This window comes from Sturnus vulgaris, chromosome 25, assembly GCF_052056855.1.
Source record: "Sturnus vulgaris isolate bStuVul1 chromosome 25, bStuVul1.hap1, whole genome shotgun sequence".
Classification (NCBI taxonomy): Eukaryota; Metazoa; Chordata; class Aves; order Passeriformes; family Sturnidae; genus Sturnus; species Sturnus vulgaris.
Window position 1 is genome coordinate 7,753,010 of NC_142267.1, and position 18,360 is coordinate 7,771,369.

An 18,360-nucleotide genomic window follows, 5' to 3' on the forward strand; every position below is an offset into this window, starting at 1 on the left:
GGTGTAGGGACATATAAATGCCAGGGTTCATGCATCTTTCTGCCCAAATGTCCTTAAATTCTACTGGCTTCTGCCTTCCTTAATCACCTTTATCCTGCCTTAAAGTCAATTTCTGTGTCACTTCTGTTATTCCTGCAGGGTCTGTCTGAGGAGAGGTTCCAGCAGCAGGAGGAGAAGCTGCAGCAGCTGCGCCAAGACCTGCGGCGGGTGCAGAACTTGTGCAGCTCTGCCGAGAGGGAGCTCAGGTATGAGAGGGAGAAGAACACCGACCTCCAGAGGCAAAATCTGCTGCTCCAGCAGGAATGCACCAAGGTAGGGACAGAGCCAGGCTCCCCAGTGTGCTCTGCCTCAGTTCCATGGGAATTACAGGCACGAGGACTGGAGCCCATCTGGAGCCAGGCTGGGAGAGCTGGGGGTGTTCACCTGGAGAAGTGAAGGCTCCAGGGAGAGCTCAGAGCCCCTTCCCGGGCCAAAGGGGCTCCAGGAGAGCTGGAGAGGGACCTGGGACAAGGGTTTGGAGTGCCAGGACAAGGGGGAATGGCTTCCCACTGCCAGAGGGCAGGGTCAGATGGGATATTGGAAGGAAATCCTTCCATGTTGGGGTGGGGAGGCCCTGGCACAGGGTGTCCAGAGCAGCTGTGGCTGCCTCATCCTCAGAAATGTTCCAGGCCAGGTTGGATGGGGCTTGGAGAAACGTGGGATAGTGGAAGGTGACCTCGCCCATGACAGGGGGTTGGAAACAGGTGATCCTTAAGGCTCCTTCCTACCCAAACCATTCTGGGATTCCGTTAAAATTTTCACTGCATCGAAATAAAACATACTTTACTTCCTCTGTGATTCCTCTTTTTATCATTCTGGAATCCTGTTCCCCTTCCCTAGCCAAGCCATTCCAGCTGATTTCTGTTGAAGTACAAATCTGATTTCTTCTCTGGGATCTCAGGTCAAAGCTGAGCTGAAGCAGGCCCGGGCCAAACTCTCAGATACCACGGAAACATGTTCCTCCCTCTCAGCACAGTGGGAGAGGAGCCAGCAGAAGGTCAAGGAGCTGGAACTGGAGCTCTCCAAGTGCTCTCAGGCTGATAAGCTCCAGAGCAACCTCCAAGAGAGGCTGGCCCAGGAGAAATCCAGAGCAGGAGAAGCACAGAAGAAGGTGAGTGTAACAGTTCTATGCAGCTCTAGTGCAGAAAACAAGCAGGTTTGCTTCCTCAAATCCTTTTTTGTGTTCCCTCGGCTTAATATTGTAGGAAAAAAAGCCTGTAATTAGCAGGACCATAATCAAGGCAATAGAAGCCATATCTGGTAATCCAGTATCTCTGAAATACTGATAGTGGGGCTGGCAGGCACAGGGAACCCCGATCTTGTTCTTGCTGAGATTTCCTACTGTTTACTGTCTGGAAAATTCCAAAACCATGTGTTTACTGTCTGGAAAATTCCAAAACCATGTGTTTTCCATGGCACCGATTCTGTCATGCTCCTGCACAAATCACTGGATCCTCTTCTGAAGTTTGCAGGATCAAATTGGGTTGAAAAAGGTTGTTTAGAATTCATGACATAGTGTTTGGTCCAAAATCTGGTAGCCATTCCAGAGGTTTTGCTTTTAATGGAGTTAGAGTCAAAACAAGGAAATCTTTCCTTCCCATGCCTCAGACACTGGGGAATCAGAGGGATCTAATTCAGACACTGACCTGTATATTCAGAAAGTTTAATCTATGTCCATTTTAATCCAAGGTCTCAAAACTCCAGCAAAAGCTGAAGGATTCCCAGCACCAGCTGCTGTTGGCAGAGGCCCGTGTTTCTGATAAGAAGCTTCTGGAAGAGGAGCTGAAGGAAGCTCGGGAAAATGAAGCTCGAGTGCAGCAGGAACTTCACGAGGAGCAGCTGAAAAGGTCTCTGAGCCGTGCAGGGGCCGTGCCAACCCTCTGGCAGCTCCTGGCTGCCCTTGGAGGGTTCAGAGAGACCCAAACGACTTCTTTGACCTCCCGCCTTCCCTTTGTACTTGCCTTATCCCTGGAGCTCTCCAGGGACTCTCCCTTCCTGAGATTTAAAAGATTATTGGAGGCTTCATCTGCCTTGGAAGGGCTGTGGCCTCTCCTGTCAGTGCAGTGATGCCAACATCCCCCTTTCTTGTGCAGCTGGGAGTGATCCCAGTATATCATCCTCCCTTTGTGTGTCACTGGGATATAGGGACAACTGGGATGTGCTGATTCCTTTGTCCCCTCCATGCCAGCCAGGGCAAGAGGAGAATGGGGTGTTTTGGATGACAGACAGACACTTTGGGGGCAGGTGACACATCCCCCTCCAGCTCTCACTGTCACCTCATCGTGTTTCCAGGAGGCTCCTGGAGCAGCAGGTGGAGGAGCTGCGGCAGCAGCTCCGGCATTCCCAGGAGACAGAGGCGTCACTGGCCAAGATGCATGTGGAGCTCCAGGCCAAGACCCTGCACGTCCTGGAGGATGACAAGAAGCTGGATGCTGGTGAGGTGGGTGACAGTGAGGGGGTTCCTCATCATACGTCATGAGCTGGAATCTGCTCCTGGGAGCTGCTGGAATTGGGAACATCTAATCAGAGGTTGAGCTCTTGCAGATCTCACTGATTTCAATAGGAGCTGGAGGAAAAGCAGCATCCATTGCCAGTTGGTTTCCTGGGTGTCCCAGTTTGAAAGACAGGTGTGTGCTAGGGAAAGCAGGGCCTTCCCTTGAAATGGAGAAAGTAAATTCTCTCCCTCTGAATTAGTATAATTTTGAAATTAAGGGGCTGTCAGGCAAAGATACGGGGATAGGAATAACAGTTCTTCACTAGTATATATAACAAGGCAAACAGAACAACAACTATGGAATTAACAACAAACAGAACAGGAGCCCAGTGACAGTTCTCTCGGCTGTGGGCACTTTTCCCTTTGGTGCAGTTACTGTCACAGCTGGCAGTGAGCTCTGGCAGACTCCCGGTGGGCAGGGCAGATGTGACAATCCCTGTGCAGCTGCAGGGGCGCTGGGGATGATGGCAGCTGTGTCCCAGATGGGAAGGATGGAGGAGAGGCTTTTCTCACAAATCCTTGGGGCAATGTCGGTCCCGGTGCTCCGATAGGATGCTTGGAAACAGCAAACTGAAGCAGCAGTGTCCTAGCTGGGGTGCGGGGTCCAACAACAGAGAGGCAGCTCCCGGCGTTGGGATACTGGGGGGGCGTTAGCCTTCCTCCTCCGAGAGCCAAAAGCGAGCGAGAGACAGCGACTGCCCCCCACCCTCCTTTACCTGCTTCTTATCTCATGGTGTTCCCCCTTTCCCTCCCCTACCCCCAAGGACCCAGCCATCAGTGCTTCTTAGCATGTCAATGGGAAAAACTTCCACAGGCAAGGAGGAAAGGAAAAACCAACCCCCAACCCTGGGATGCAGCTCTGGGGGCCCAGGAAAGCTTGGTGGTTTCTTCCTTCCCTTCATCTTGCAGAGCTTGGAGTTTTTGCTTGGAAACTTTGACAGAGTCCATTGTCTGGGAGGGTTCATTGCCTCTCTCGGCAACAAAATCTCACTGCTTGTTAAGGAGAGGAGGGAGTGGTCTGGGGGGCTGGCTGGCTGGCTGGATATTGGCTGTAGTGGGAACCACTGGGATTGATGAGAGAGAAGATTTGGAGACCAGGAAGATGGGAGGCAGAGGGGCCCCTGCAGCTCAGGCCACACATACACAAGTTTAAAATAGCCCTTTTCCAGCATGTGCAGTGCCAGAAGGAAAACCAGAAGCTCTCGGAGCAGCTGGCACTGCTGAAGGAGGAGAACAAAGCTCTGTATGAAGAAGGTGTCCGACTCCTGAACCAGAAGGATCTCTATGTCAGGTAATGCCCGAAAACCTGCCTGGGCCTGCTATTGGATTTGGCTGTGGCGTGGACTTTCCTGTCCAATGTTCAGGCTTTTAGCACTAAATCCACTAGCCCTGTGTATAGTGAGCTCATCCTCCATGTCTGCTGTCAGGGAATTCAAACAGATTTGAGAAGGAAGGGACCTTAAAGCCCATCCAGTGTCCCGCCTGCCGTGGGCAGGGACACCTTCTACTGTCCCAGGCTGCTCCAAGCCCTGTACAACCTGGCCTTGGACACTTCCAGGAGTGAGGCAGCCACAGCTTCTCTGGATACCCTGTGCCAGGGCCTCCCCACCCCCACAGGGAACAATTCTTTCCCAATGTCCCATCTCTCCCTGCCCTCTGGCAATGGGAAGCCATTCCCTGTGTCCTGTCCCTCCAGGCCCTTGTCCCCAGTCCCTCTCCAGCTCTCCTCTGGAACCCCTTTAGGTCCTGGAGAGGGCTCTGAGTTCTCCCTGGAAGCCTTCTCTTCTCCAGGTGAGCACCCCCAGATTTCCGAGCCTTTCTGCTCTCCTTGGCAGGTAAAGGCAGCACAGGAGGATGGTCTGGGTATTGCTTGGGGTCTGGTGTCAGCAAAGACTCTCCCTGGAGCTGCTCCTTTCTCCCCAGAGCCCTCTTGGTTAATTTGAAGTAGAGTAGCTTTTTTATCATGAATATTGAGCAAATACCCCTTATATGGTAGAAATTTGTCTTCTTTTTTGGTATTATTTTCCCTTCTATCCCAACTGGATAAAACTAAACAAGACCTTTGCCCAAACTGACAAGAGAGGAAGAGCAAAAATCAGAAGTGTCAGGGGGGAAAAATATTTGTCCCCAGTGTCCTAACTCAAAGAAGCTCCTGCTGAAGTGGCTCTTCTTACTCCTCTTGGCCCGTCCAATATTGTTTAGAATTCCTAATTTTCCAGCCAACGTGTCAGTGTGGCACTTGGGGACATGGTCAGTGGGTGGCCCTGACAGTGCTGGAGGAATGGTTGGATTTGATGATCCTAGAGGGTTTTTCTAAATTTTCTTCCCATACAAATGTCATTCCCTTAATCATCCACATCCCCACCAACAAAACCAATTTATCCTTGCCTTGGAACTTGCAGTTTTGTTGCCCTTATAATACTGTTTGTTATAAAGAGCTGGGAGGGATGAGCACAAAGATTTGTAAAGCTGGGAGTCACTTTTGGAAATGCTTTGGGTCCTATTCCTTTATCAACTTGCATTTGGTTGACACTTAAAATTTTCAACAAAAACGCCCCCAAACTGATCAGTGAAAACATCTGGATAGTCCATGTGCTCATTCTGGGCTGGAAGGAGGAGCTGGGGGATGGCTGAGACTCTGAGTTTGGACTTTGAGGAGCCTGAATAAACCTGGGACATTCTTGCCTGGATGGTGACCCCGAGCAAAAGTGCCTTTCACAGCCTGATGGTTGTTCCTGCTTTCCCAGGAAATACAATGAGATGCAGCTCCGGCACAAGGACAAGATCCGCAGGGCCAAGGAGACCTTCATCCACGAGGTGAAACAGAGGGACAGTAGGATCAAACAGCTGGAAAATGAGCTCAGTGAGTCAAAGCTCCAAGTGGAAAAGGTGAGAAGACACATCCAGGGCTTCTCCTGCAAGGGGAGACTGCAGGGGCATCGCTGCTTCCAAAAGTGTGCTCTGGGGCCAAGAAGGCCAATGGCTTCTGGCCTGGATCAGGAATGGTGTGGCCAGCAGGAGCAGGGAGCTCATTCTTCCCCTTTACTTGGCTGGGGAGGCTGTACTTTGAGTGCTGTGTCCAGTCCTGTCCCCTCAGTTTAGGAAGGACATTGAGACACTTGAGGGTGTCCATAGGAGGCAACGAGGCTGGGGAGGGGCTTTGAACACAAACCCTGTGAGGAACAACTGAGGGAGCTGGGTTTGTTCAGCCTGGAGAAAAGGAGACTCAGGGGTGACCTTATCACTCTCTACAGCTCCTGAAAGGTGGCTGTGTCAGCTGGGGTTGGTCTCCTGCTCCAGGCAGCACTGACAGAATGAGAGGACACAGCCTCAAGCTGCACCAAAGGAAATTTAGGTTGGATATTAGGAAAATTTTTTTTACTGAAAGAATGATAAAATACTAGAATGGTCTCCCTGGGGAGGTGGTGGAGTCACCGTCCCTGGATGTGTTTAAGAAAAGACTGGATGTGGTACTCGGTGCCATGGGCTAGTTGAGTGTTAGGGCAGGGGTGGACTCAATGATCTTGAAGGTCTCTTCCAACCCAAAATTCTGTGATTCCGTGAAAATAATCATGGTTTTGGGGAATGGTATGAATTGGAAGGGACATTAAAGCTCATTTCATTCCAACCCCTGTCATGGGCAGGGACACCTTCCACTATCCCAGGCTGCTCCAAGCCCTGTCCAACCTGGCCTTGAACACTGACAGGGATGGGGCAGACACAGCTGCTCTGGGCAACCTGAGCCAGGGCTTCCCCACCCTCACAGGGAACAATTCCTTCCCAATATCGCATCTAATGCTGCCCCCTGGCAGTGTGAAACCATTCCCTGTGTCCTGGCACTCCAGGCCCTTGTCCAAAGTCCCTCCTTTCGGGAAAGGACCTGTGTGACTACCAACCTGTAGTAACAAAAAGCCAAAAGGAAATTCCTGGCTCAGGATTGCCCTTGGGGGAAGCCACATCCTCAAATCCCAGTCTGACACTGGCTGAGCTCCCTGTTCCTTTGTCTCAGCAATTCCTGCTGAGAAGTGACCCCAGAGCCTCTTTTTGTGGTATTTTACATCGAACAGGGTATGGAATTGCAGAGTCATTGAGGTTGGAGAAGATCTTAAAGATGAGGATCTTCATCAAGTCCAACTATCCATCCACCACCACTAAACCATGTTGCCAAGTGCCACATCCACATGGGGGGGTGGTGACTCCAAGCTTTTAGGAGCTGGCACCCTTGATGGTGGTCCCTTGGGAAAGCCCCGAGGTTTGCAGACGACAGAGGAGTGTCAAAAGTAACTGGTGGTTGTTCTTTCCTTCTCCATCACCCTAAGGGGAAGGTGCTGATTGCCCAGATCACTGCTGAGAATGAGAAATTACTCCAGGAGAGGCGACAGCTCCTCCAAAAAATATCAGAGCAGGAGGAGTCCCCTTGGAGCCTCCGGTCTGGGATTCCCTCCCTGCAGAGCAGGTAGGCCCCTGCTGATGTTCATCCCCAGGATTCTCCCTTTTCCTGGTTTTGTGCCTCTTTCTCTTAAGAATTCCAGAGGAAAGTCTGGATTGTGCCCCAGCCATTGGTGCAGTGGCTTTCATGGCTGTAATTAGGGATGCAATTACCCCATTTTCCCCTCCAAGACCTTGCCATTGAGCTGGAGGCTGTGGAGAGCAACAGCTCTGAGGTTGGAAAAGAAAATTTCTGTTTGAAAACATGGCTGGAAGGAAAATAACTTGTGCTTTGTGCCATGCCTAGAGGGAGGATCCCGGAGGAGGAGAACGCCCGGCTGCAGGACAAGCTCCAGCTCTGCAGCCATGTGGCCACCTCCCAGCGCCTTGCCAGGAGCAGCCCTGCTCCCAACACAGAGGTGAGACCCCAGGAGGGCTGGGATCAGCAGGAATCTGATGTCTGGGGGGCTGAGAAAGAGCTGGATCCATCCCTTGAGATGGAAAGGGTTCCCATATGGTAGGTGGTGACAACTGTGGTGAGGAGAGGCTTTGTGAGGAGCTGAAGGCTCCATACACTCAGCCCCTGCTCATCCCTGAGCGGCTGCCCATGGGATCACCTTCCACAGGGACAGGAATCTCACTTGGCACATTTAGAGCTGTTCAAAGGCCTTAGTTGTAAAGTTGGCTTTAGGAAAGGAGAACCAACCCTGTGTGTGAGACTGGGAATGTTCGTCCTGCCAGGAGGAATGTTCCTCCTTCAGGCCAAGCTGAGCGATAATTCCTGAGCTGAGTGAAAGTATTGGCCATGTTAATGAAGAACTTTGGCTGGAGAAATGGAGAAAATCCAGGAAATCAAAGAGTTTTCAAATCATCCAGGTGGATTTAGGAGTTTATTGGGACTTTTAATTTGGAGAGAATCCAGGTAGGTTGAAAATTACCTGTTGAGGAAGAAAGAGCTGTTTGGGCCTCACCTGGCCTTGGTAGCGCCTGGTTTGGATTTTTAGTATAAATTTACACCCAAAGGACAGCCACATCTCTGAGTGGCACCTCTGTGGGGCTGCAGTTGGTGGAGAGGACTCTCAGTGAAGCTGAGGGAGAGTTTGGAAGACCAGGAATTGTTGGAATTCAGGGTTTGACCTGTACCACCTCCTTTCAAAGTCTCTGTTCCTCCTTCCAGGACTCGAAGATTGCTCCTGGCTCTGAACGCCAACCACAGAGTAAGGTGTTGCCACCTCCTCGTGCCAGGTATTGTGGGGGGGAGGAGGAGCCACTTGAGCATTTTGGCTGCTCCACTCTGTGCTTTCACCTCCCAGAGGCCTTTTTTGTTAATTTTTCGTCAAATTTTAGGGGAAATGCTATTAAAATGACATTAAAATGGTATTAAAACCAGTCAGCTGATGGGATGGGGAAGTCAGATTTTCAGAATACTATAGGGAACACGGGGATTTAGGAATCTTGATGCTCAGGAGCTTTGGAGGAGTCTTTATACAAGAGGTGGTAAGATTTGAAGTCCTAGTATGGCCAGAGCTGTGTCCCACATCATTCTGGGATGTGTTCCTCCATTCCAATCCATGCCAAACCAGATGAGGGGAAGGTAGAGGGACCCTGCAGCTCTGGAGATGCAGCTCAGGGGATTTAGTCACAGCCCCAGGTGCTGTTGGGGTGAAGGATGGTCCAAGCAGGTTGGACCTAGACCAGCAACCCTCTGGGCTGGCTGAGGGTGTTTCCCTTCCTTGGTTGGAGAGGGAGCCTTGATCCAAGAGAGGAGCATCAACATTGTCCTGTGCTGCTCAGACGTGTTGGGTAAGGGTCACCCAGACTCCACAGAATGACATAAAATGGAAATTTTCCAGCTTCCCAGCCCAAGATGTCCCAGAGTCCCTTGGCGCCCTGAAGGCCCCACAGAACATGAAACCTGAGGGAGAGGCTGAGAGCCAGGATTCTTCCTTCTGCCTGTCTCCCTCGCAGCCTTCGGAGATCGGGTACCTGAATGTGGCCTCTCCTGGTGACAGCACAGCCCCCACGGCCTCACCTCTGCAGGACGAGAGCCTTGGCTCTGAGAACTTCTGAGCTGGGAATGTTGGTGCAGCCTTACCTGAACTGCAGGACTTGGGCTCCTAGGGCCATGGGATGACAGAACCTGCAAAGAAAATTGCCAAATGGACTGACCCCGTGATTTGTGGGATATATTCCAACTAAATAGTTCCACAGCTTTCTTTTACTTGCCCACCTGTAAATGTGTGTGTGATCCCAGATCCACTGGAGGCTGGAATTTGTAGATGAACTCAGTACAGTGGTAGAGGGGTGGGGTGAAGGGTGTTTTCCCTCAAGTCTAGTTCCCTGTCCAGTCCAAATCTATAAATTTTGAAATAAAACTTGGAGAAGTTCCCTTTTACCCTGTGCCCACAATCCGTGCCCACACACTGTCATTCCCCTTTTTCCATGCTCTCAGAATTCCCTTTGCTTTGTGCAGATGTGAATGAGATATCTGAGCACTGGGGAGAGGGTGGGAATGTGCAGGGAAGGAAGATGGGAGGAAAGAGAAGCTCTGGGCACAGGATGCTATGGGCAGAGGGGTCAGAAATGAGATAAAGGTAGATGAAAGGGCAAAGGAAAATGGAATAGGGGCAGAAGAGAGGAGGGATATGAGCATCCGGGAAAGGCAATAAGATACATCTGGAATAGACGGTCTCTGAGGATGCTTGGGTGGGAGTGGGAGGGATCAGGCCATGCAAAACAGGGAGTGGAGGGGGTCTGAGGATGCCAAGAGGGAAGCAGCGGGATCAGAACTGCAGATCAGGTGGGAACAGAGTATGGCTGCACATCTCCATGGGCCTTTCTGTGCTTTGTGGGCTCTCCCTGTGTGTTTTGGGGAGCTCTGGACTCCTCTGTGTGCCCCCTCTGCACCCTGGCTGTCCTTTAGAGGGTATCCCTAGCCCTGGTGTCCATTTTGGGGGCTGCCCCCACCCCTTGGTTTGTTTTGTGCCATGCCCAGGACCCAGCGCTTCCTCTGGGTGCCCCTGGACCCTGGCTGTGCCTGTTTGGGCTCCCCATAGTGCTCAAGGAGCCTTTCGGGGTGCACAGAACCTCTCCATGGGCTTTTCTGTGTCACAGAGGCCTGGGTGTGCCTTTGGCCTCCTCTGCACACCCCAGTGTGTGTGAGCATTGCTTGGGGGAGTTTAGTGCATCCTCAGCCCTCTGGCTGTGCCCTGGGCTACCTCAGAGCCCCCCACTGAGCCTTTGGCTACCACAGACCCCAGTGAAGGTTTCAGAAACACTCACATGGAGGGCTGAGGGGTTTCATCCCTTCTGATGGGGCAGAACTGGCTCAGCCACACTCAGGGAGAGGCAGAGTCAGGTCTTAGAAGGGGCACAAACCATCAGAGACCCTGAAGGGCCCACAGACTCATTTCTGGGCTTTCCACCAGAGAACTGGGCATGACCCCAGTATTACATCAGACAGTGTAAAACTCCTGACCCCTGGGAAGGTACCTGGGTGTTCACATTGAGCCTGAGCCTCTATTAACCCACGGAACTTTGTGTTTTTGGAGCTTCCCCCGCACCTGATGGATCCAGACTGTGACCATCACTTTGACCGTGGACATTGAAATTGCAACAACCAACTCTTGTAATTGCACCCATGGCTGGTGAGACCTTTCCTCTCCACTCTCTACTCTGATCCTTTCTTTTTTTTCTTTCTTTTCCTCATGTATTTTCTAAAGTGTTATTTCTATACTTTTATATTGGTATATTTCTAAAGGAAATAACCAAAATGGCTACAATAGGTGATTTCCATTGCAACCAGTAGTAAAATAAATCTGACATATATATAAATATATATGTATGTATGTGTGTAAACACCAATCATTCAGTGTCCTTTCATCCATTCCAAGCATCTATTAACCCAAGAGCCTGGGTTATCCCACCTCAGAGATGGCTTGGAACAGCTCCATCAGTTCTTCCTCACCTCACAGCAGCTCTGTGCCCACACAACAGGATGGGCAATTTTCCACAACCCTCTAATGCCTTGAGTCTTGCGCCCTGTCTTGCAGTGAGGGGCCCAAAACAACCATAGTATGTGGCCTGGGACCTTCCCAGTGCTGGAAGCATAAAACAGGGAAGAAAATGAAAAGCTCCAAATGTGACAGGGCCATGGTGCAACTATGGAACCAGAGGGAAGTCTGTGGTTTGTGTTGTTGTGGCATTGAGAGGAATATGGAGCAGGGCATGGCCTCGTTTTTCTGCTTGATGCCCAACAACTCCTACCAAGGAATATTCTGTACACTGCTATGGCAGCCAGGGCTCCATTGGTGTGAACTTCCCAGAGAGGGTCTCACAAGGGACAACCTTCCAGGGGCTCAGCAAGGTGGACAGCCTGTGGCTGCAAGCAGTCAGCTCTTAGCAGTGAATTTCAGCTCTGTGATTCCAGCTCTGCCTTGCTAAGACACCCCAGGCCAACTCAGGGACAGAGAGACAGAAGTGTTGTATGGCTGTTCCACAGAGGTTCCTTTGTTGTCCAGCAGCTCTGAGAAGGGGGCCAGTGATGACACCTGCCTCGCTGAACCGGGGAAAAAACAGGGGTTTTATGGGGAAAGCAAGGGTGGTACCAAAGGGGGAAGGACCAGTAGCATACAAAGAATCGACATGGGCACCAAAGCATGGTGAGATAGCTGAAGCCCCTTGGGATAGCTCACCATGGCCAGGAGGATGTGCCCATCTGAGGGGTATCTCTCCAGGGGGGTCGAGGTAAACTTATGGGCTTCCACAGTCAGTTCAAGGGAAATCCCTCTAGGGCAGAGCTGGGGCAGGCTTATCAGCCTCCACACACTGGGGTCTCAGAGAGCAGGAGGTTTGACCACGACCCTACCCACAGCACTTTGCACAGTTGTGGTTAATAAGGGAAGATACGTACCCCAATTTTACACCTACGTAGGGGATGAGAGCTCAACCTGGAATTTGGAGGTACAGATTGGTGATGTTGTTCCCTTCATTCTGCCCAGAAGGGATGCCCCAGGGTAAATCCCTGGATAAGGCCATGTTGAGTGTTTTGACACAAGAAATGAATCTGTGATTGTAGTGGCATTGTTGGAGCTCCCTGGGGCTGTACTGCAGGTTTGTTTTCCTTATGCCCAGCACAGGAATGGATCTGGTATGAAGTAAATAGGATCCCTGTAATTGGTAATCGTGGATTCAGTTAACTGGGATCAGTTACCCTGTATGTCATACTCAATGGACCCTGCTCTGGGTGAACCCCGCCAGAACTACACTTCATGGACTATTCATGCATCCAGTATCAGCCCTATAGCTGTTTTTGCAATAACCTATTGTGGTACATCCTCCTCCTCCTCCTGCTCTATGGAAGCTCCTGATAAGTCCCTGATTAAGTGAAGTGTACCAGGAACTCCTGAGTATAACAGGAACAGCAGCTGCCTGTCCAAGATGAGGAACAAAGGATAATCATTCATTCCCTGACAGCCTTGGAACAGTCCCTGCCTGAGTCAGAGCATGAGTGGAACAGTGCCATTGTTGCTGGAGTTTTGAAAACAATTTCCAAATGTTTTGGATAAATTGGATTCTGGCCAGGATGGAAATTTACTGATGACTCAAGCCAGTCATCTCCTGACCTTGCAAACACCAGTGCCTTGGAAGTCTCCTGTGCTGCAGCTCTGTGCCTGTGTAGGAATGAGGCCCACAGTCTGAGATAAGGGATTTCCATGGGATATTTGGTGATGGGAGTACCTGGGTGTGATCACCTGCTGAGGGGGTGATGGGTTATCAGGCAGAGGCCACATAATCCCTATCCTTGGAATCTGCTGGGTGGAAGAGGGCTTGCTGCTCAGGTGTCACATTCTGTTCTGCCTTTGCCAAGGCCAAAAGCCTTTGTAATCTCTCTCATTATGACTCTCTTGATATCCCTCATTTCCAGATAAATTGGATGCTCCTCCCTCCTCCCCAAAGCATGGACACCCCTTAGCAAAGATTTCTGCCTCCAGATGCATCAGAGAATTCCTGGGAACATTAGTCCTGTGCAGTTTTTATAGGTCCAGTGCGTTTATCACTCTCAGTCTAACAAGAGTCTGTAACCTGCTGCTCCAATAAACTGCACTGTTGGTGAATTTGTGTCTGTGAAAGTTTCCACTGGATATGACCAGACTTGCCAGGTGGAACTGGCTCCTATCAGGAATTCAGCCCTGCTGCCCCAGCCCCTTTGATCCCTCAGGACCAGCTGGGACATTAGGTTTGTTTTCTGCCAAATTTCTAGCCCATAACACAGCAGTTCCCAATATCCACGGTTTCATGTAAATAATTCTAAATCGATTTCCATTCTGTTTTCCTGTGTGCTTCAGCAGCGGCTCTGGGAGACTCGTCGGAAAGGGCAGTGCCTGGGTGGGAGCAGTCCCTCAAAATGATGAGTGCAGCCTACTTCTCCTGTAGGGTGAAGCCTGGGGGCAGGGCGGTATCTGTGTGGGGCTCTGCAGCCCCTTGGTGAGACATGTGAGGTCACAGTGAGACGTTCTGCCTCCATGGAACCATAACACCCATTTCCCTGAGAGCCAGAGACCAGCCCAGCTGCGGTGCCCCACTGTTCCACCAGGCCTCCCGTCCTAGGGCCATGGTGGGATGGACAGGAGGAGAGGAAGTAGTCGGGCAGAAGGAGCTGCAGCCATGACAGAGCTTTTCCCTGGCTTCCTCCTTGCGCTGTCTCCAGATCTTGTGTACTTCCACAAGGATGGTAAAGTCTGAGATCCCCCGAGGTCCTGGGGGTAGGAATGTGTTGGTGGTTTTGCCCAGGGAGAGGGTCCCTTTGGAGAAGGGGATCTGCAATTAGGAAGGTGAAGGGGGGGGATGATAAACTTCGTAACTTCAGCATGGCCCTTTCTCTTCTTCTGACAGAAATCACTAAAGTTTGGGACAGTGTATCTGAGTGCTATCACCAAGACCTGCTGCTGAAGAAGGTGGGGCTGGTTTCCTCATGGTCCTCCCTCAGATCATGGGGGTTTCCTGATCCTTCCCCTTCCTGCCTGGCTCTCATCCAGCCTAGAGGGCAGAAGAGGTGTCCCAGGCAGACCCTGCATTTTAGCCAGAGACGCATTGTGAATGCAGGCAAGAAGTCAAGCAGCCCTTGAGTAGAAGAATGTTGGATTTCCTCTTTGGAGTCTTCCACAGGACGGCTGGAAAGGAGGGACACCCAAGCAGTACTCCTGCACTCCTTGGGCTTTCCCAGGCTCCAGGACTTTCTCCCACATGTCTTGCACCCTGCAGATCCTGAAGAGGAGGGAGTGAGGAACCATCTGGAGTGAAAGGCTCTTCTCCAAAGTTTTCCTGGGGGGTCCACGTCAGGCTTTGGAGCTGTAGGGGTGGAAAGGCCACAGATCACTCTTAGCCTTCCCTCCTGTTTACCCTCTGATTGCCTGCTTTTGCTTCCAGAGAGTTGGGCTGATGGGCCTGGGTACCATCCACATTATGAAAAGACCTATCTGGCATGGAGAAGGGGAAGGTTTCATGGCAGACAGTCTGGAGTTTGATCTGAACAAGCCATTTATGGTGGGGAAGAAGCGTGTCCATGGGAAAAGCCCCGTGCCTGGTAAGATGAGCCCTTCAGCCTTGTGCTCCTGCTGGACAGGGATGGGTCCCTCCAGCAGTCCCTCCAGGGCTCCCTGGGTACCCACGATATACTGGCTGCTGCTTGAGAGCTCCTGGAAGTGTTTTTGACAATCTCCTGGCACTGAAGAGGCTGATGATCCCCACCACCTTGGGAAGGCAGGAACCAGCATTCTTGCTGGAGCATGGTGGTTGAGCTGACAGTTCAGGGACAGGGGCTCATGGCACAAAAGCAGGGCATTTACTGCTGGGTGAAGAGTCACTGTGGTGGGAGGAGATTAGTGGACTCTCAAGGGACCACAGAAGGACAGAGTGAGTGACCTTGTGTTGGTTGGTTTCTCCACAGGACTCTCCAAAGCAGACGAGTTGGTCTGTGCTGAGGTGGCCTTGCGCCTGCACAAACCCAAGGCCACCATCATGATGTGCATCGAGGCCACACTAAAGATCTGTGAGTGGGCCTTGTCCAGTGGCCAGAACTTCGACTTTGTGTTCAAGGACATTGGCATCCTCGTCTGCCGGGGAAACCATGTAGTCATGAGGTTCTTTGAAGACTTGGTCCAAAAGGTGGCTCAGTCACAGCACCTGGCAGAGGGTTTGCTCCAGGTGAGTCTGGCATGTATTTTATGTGCCCTCAAACTCCTGGGGACACAGCCATGGCCTTGGGCAGCTTTCCATGGTTCTGGCAGCTGAGCTTGCCCTCCTGCTCCCAGGGAATTAGCCCTGGGCTTTGGCTCCTGTGTGTCCAGGCTGCTGGCGTGGCCTTGTTGTCCCAAAATGCCAAGATCCTGAGGATGGCTCATGGATTTGGGACAATGTGGGGCACAGGGTGGTGGAGAGAGAGCTGGGGCTGGCAGTTGAGGGGAGGCAGCAGGGGCTGGGAGTGGAAGAGGGGTTTTGTGCCTTGTGAGCAGCAGGTAAATTCCCTGTAGATCCTGCCATGTCTCTGTCCCTCTTGCAGTCACCAAATCTGAAGCCATTATTCATAGCCCACATGGAAAAGGACATTTCCCAGATTCCACCTGGAGGTGTCTTAGTGCTGCCACAGTGAGTGCAATTGTTTCTGTACATGGTGGGGTGACAACCAGCAAGAGCTTTTCGTCCTGGCTTCTTCTTCCATGTGGGAGGAATCCTTGGATGTATGTAATTTTGGAGGTGGAATTGAAATTGTGCAAGGTCCATGGCCATTCTGGTTTCTTTGGGGAGTGTCTTCAGGTGGATTCCTTGGGAAGAGGGCCTGCTTTACCTTCCCACCTCTGTGGGAATTACCCCAGAGGCACAGATGGGGGCCATGGAGCCGACAGCTTCACCAGCTACTTTCTTTTCATTCGAGAAAGACTGAGAACCAACGGGCCCCAGAGCCTGGGATGTTCTCAGTCACTGCGGGTTTGTTTTCCCTGGAAAGCATCTCTGACAAGCGGGATCCCAGACCTGGCTGAGAGGAGCCCTGTGGAGGGAGACTCTTCTGCCCATGCTCCAGTGTTAAGTTTCCTTTGGAAAACTGGATGCCTGGGAACAGCTTCTTCCCAGACGCTGCCATGGACTCTGCTGTCCTTATTCAAACTGGTGTCACCACCTCCTTTGTAGCTTTGTGAAGGCAGATGGGAAGTCCCAGCCACATCCTGTAAGTGCTTCCCTACAAGGCACTGGAACCAGAAGCAAGACCAACACCAAGCACCAAAAAACGCTGGGTAAGTTCCCTTCTAGGAAATGACGTCCTCCATGCCAAAAAGAATTCTGTCTCCTGCCAGACAAGTGTCCCAGCAGGTCACTCTTTTTCTGAACGGGGACCCAAGGAAGCAGTGGGACAGGATTATGGAGCGGCACAGCCCTCAGGGAAGGGGACTGGGCTGGGACAGGATGGCTGGGAGATCCCTCGCGCCCAAAGTGTTCTGGAGATGCAGTTGAGAGGAGCTTCCTCTTTTTCTTCAGGGAACCTTCCCAGCCAACACCTCTTTCTTCGTCCACGTCTTTCTCCAAGTCGGATATGTGATGTGAAAGTGATGGGAAGAGAAAAGAAAAAGGCTGATGGTGGAGTGCAGAGAGGGAGGTGAGAGTCTGGGAGAGCTGCCTTTCAGTAATTCCATGCTCCTGGACAGGTGTGAGGAGCTGTCACCTTTGGCCATGCTGCCTGTACTTACGGAGAGCAGATATGGGCACATGCCTATGGTCTTGGCCCTTCCCACAGCATGGGAAGTGGGCAGCAGTGTTTTGGAGAGGCCTGGAAAACACACTGGAGAAGATGCTCTCACTGGAGAAGATGCTCTCACTGTTCTCAGACAAAACGCTTGTGTTGTGTCTTTGCAGTTTGCTGCCTCCAATTGAGAACTCTGTAAAGAAGGGTAGAGCCACCAAGGGCATGGAAGCACCCCAAGCTGGCCTGGCAGCTCCCACCAGGCAGGGAAAACGTGTCCAGGTATGTGACATGTATGTAGGATCATGTCCTGCATCACTGCAGGGAGGCTGTTGAAAGGGTACCTTTGGATGTGTCCATTCTGGGATGTCTTTTGGGTCCTCCATTCAGTCCTGGCAATGGCTTCATCATTCTGTGCTGTGTTGCTAGGAATCTTTCTCTGAGCTAAACCTCTATGGTGTCCAAACTTCTTCATTAAGCAGAGGGTCACTGCCAAGATATCTTGGGGAGAGTGGAGGCATCCAGACTGTCTCTGGGTCATGGGCTGCAGGATGGGACCCTTGTTGCCAAAATGTCTGAGCTGCTTTCCCTTTGCTTCATGCAACAGCTTCCACCCCTGGAAGGGCAGAGGAATCTGGGGAAGGCTGCTGCCTTCTGTCCTGGAGGATTTGAAAAGCTAAGGAAGGAGAGGGTGGCTGCTGTGGCAGGAGTGGCTGCTGCTTTGTCCCCAGAGAGAAAGGAGAAGACACTGTCCCCTCCTGGAGGAAGACCACAGCCAAGGTAAGAGTGTGGCAGCACCTGTCAGTGCCAGGAGGGTTTTAAGGTGGGAGGGACCCCTTTGTGATTAAGGAAGTGGAGCCCTGAGCCCTGGGCTGGATACGGTCCCTTGGACATCCCCTAACATGGGTATGCCCTGGGGTAGCCCCTGATCCTGGTGTCCCATGTGCCCCTTTTGGTGGTGGGGCTAAAGAGAACGTGGAGACACGTGGAGCAGCAGGAGCTGGGCCAGGAAGGGTTCCAGCCAGGGAGTGACAGGGGAATCTATCCCTGCCTTGCAGGACCCCACGAGCAAAACAAGTCCTGCTAAATTTGCAGCCATACAAAGTTGCCCGGGAGCAGTGCATGAAGGCCTTGCAGATCAACAAGTTACAGAAATGGTCCGATGACAATTCCCTCAGTAAGTATTTCCAAGCGCTGGATGCATTTTCCTGTGGTGGCACATTCCTCCCCTGCCTGGCAGCAGCTCCTGGAAAGCACTATCTGTGCTGCTGGGTGGGTGTGGGGAGTCCTGGAGCTGTCCCTGAACCAGACATGCCTTCTGGCTGCAGGTGACAGCCTCAGGCAGGATGGGGTGGGTAAGAACATGGGTGGGTTCCTCTGCTGTCTGGCCTGGCCTCTCCCAGGTCTTGTGGGGATGGCTCTGTAGGGCTGGGGTGTCTGGGAGACTACAGAACCTCCACGAGCAGACTTGGTGAGCAGAAGTTCTCTGCCCTCCTCCCTGTACTTCCTGAATCCTGAACAGTTCCTGGATCCACCTCAAGTTTGGTGAAGCCACTGGAGATCCACGAAGAGACAACAGCAGAACTCGAACATGAGGACAGTGACATGGCACCATGAAAAAAGGAATAAAGACCTAGAAATCCATCACCTTTGTGTGTGAGTTGCT

General features: G+C 51.7%; 2 protein-coding genes across 13 annotated transcripts in view; both read left to right on the forward strand.

Annotated features, from left to right (window-relative positions):
* CCDC30 (coiled-coil domain containing 30) overlaps positions 1 to 13,077 on the forward strand; it is a 41,081-nt gene extending 28,004 nt beyond the window's left edge. For 7 of the 9 annotated variants that reach the window (XM_088178580.1, XM_088178582.1, XM_088178577.1 and 4 more), the window contains 10 exons: positions 139 to 312; positions 941 to 1,150; positions 1,729 to 1,886; positions 2,332 to 2,479; positions 3,703 to 3,824; positions 5,281 to 5,422; positions 6,853 to 6,989; positions 7,269 to 7,380; positions 8,139 to 8,206; positions 8,815 to 9,356. In XM_088178580.1, the coding sequence (XP_088034706.1) occupies positions 139 to 312; positions 941 to 1,150; positions 1,729 to 1,886; positions 2,332 to 2,479; positions 3,703 to 3,824; positions 5,281 to 5,422; positions 6,853 to 6,989; positions 7,269 to 7,380; positions 8,139 to 8,206; positions 8,815 to 9,031 (1,488 nt within the window). In that variant the 3' untranslated portion in view covers positions 9,032 to 9,356. Of the gene's footprint in view, positions 1 to 138; positions 313 to 940; positions 1,151 to 1,728; positions 1,887 to 2,331; positions 2,480 to 3,702; positions 3,825 to 5,280; positions 5,423 to 6,852; positions 6,990 to 7,268; positions 7,381 to 8,138; positions 8,207 to 8,814 lie in introns of all 9 variants that reach the window. The other 2 variants (XM_088178584.1, XM_088178585.1) reach the window with 1 other exon arrangement.
* LOC106860504 (coiled-coil domain-containing protein 81) lies at positions 10,471 to 18,341 on the forward strand. Of its 4 annotated transcripts, none has more exons than XM_014888371.2 (10): positions 10,472 to 10,608; positions 14,390 to 14,546; positions 14,910 to 15,166; positions 15,522 to 15,607; positions 16,148 to 16,251; positions 16,493 to 16,610; positions 16,868 to 16,976; positions 17,302 to 17,474; positions 17,753 to 17,871; positions 18,217 to 18,341. In XM_014888371.2, the coding sequence occupies exons 2-10, from the start codon at positions 14,402 to 14,404 to the stop codon at positions 18,309 to 18,311; spliced, it is 1,206 nt and encodes a 401-aa protein (XP_014743857.2). In that variant the 5' UTR covers positions 10,472 to 10,608; positions 14,390 to 14,401; the 3' UTR covers positions 18,312 to 18,341. The 4 variants fall into 4 exon arrangements, with proteins under 4 accessions (XP_088034713.1, XP_014743857.2, XP_088034712.1 ...); XM_088178586.1 differs by having other exon boundaries at positions 10,474 to 10,608; positions 13,856 to 14,546; XM_088178587.1 differs by lacking the exon at positions 14,390 to 14,546 and having other exon boundaries at positions 10,471 to 10,608.
* The last annotated feature ends 19 nt before the right edge of the window (positions 18,342 to 18,360 follow it).

Coding starts and splice junctions, on each gene's coding strand:
- LOC106860504 (XM_014888371.2), top strand. CDS start 14,402: ATGGGCCTGGGTACCATCCACATTATGAAAAGACCTATCTGGCATGGA. Junction 15,608..16,147: donor GGTGTCTTAGTGCTGCCACA/GTGAGTGCAATT, acceptor CCTCCTTTGTAG/CTTTGTGAAGGCAGATGGGA. Junction 17,475..17,752: donor GGAGGAAGACCACAGCCAAG/GTAAGAGTGTGG, acceptor CCTGCCTTGCAG/GACCCCACGAGCAAAACAAG.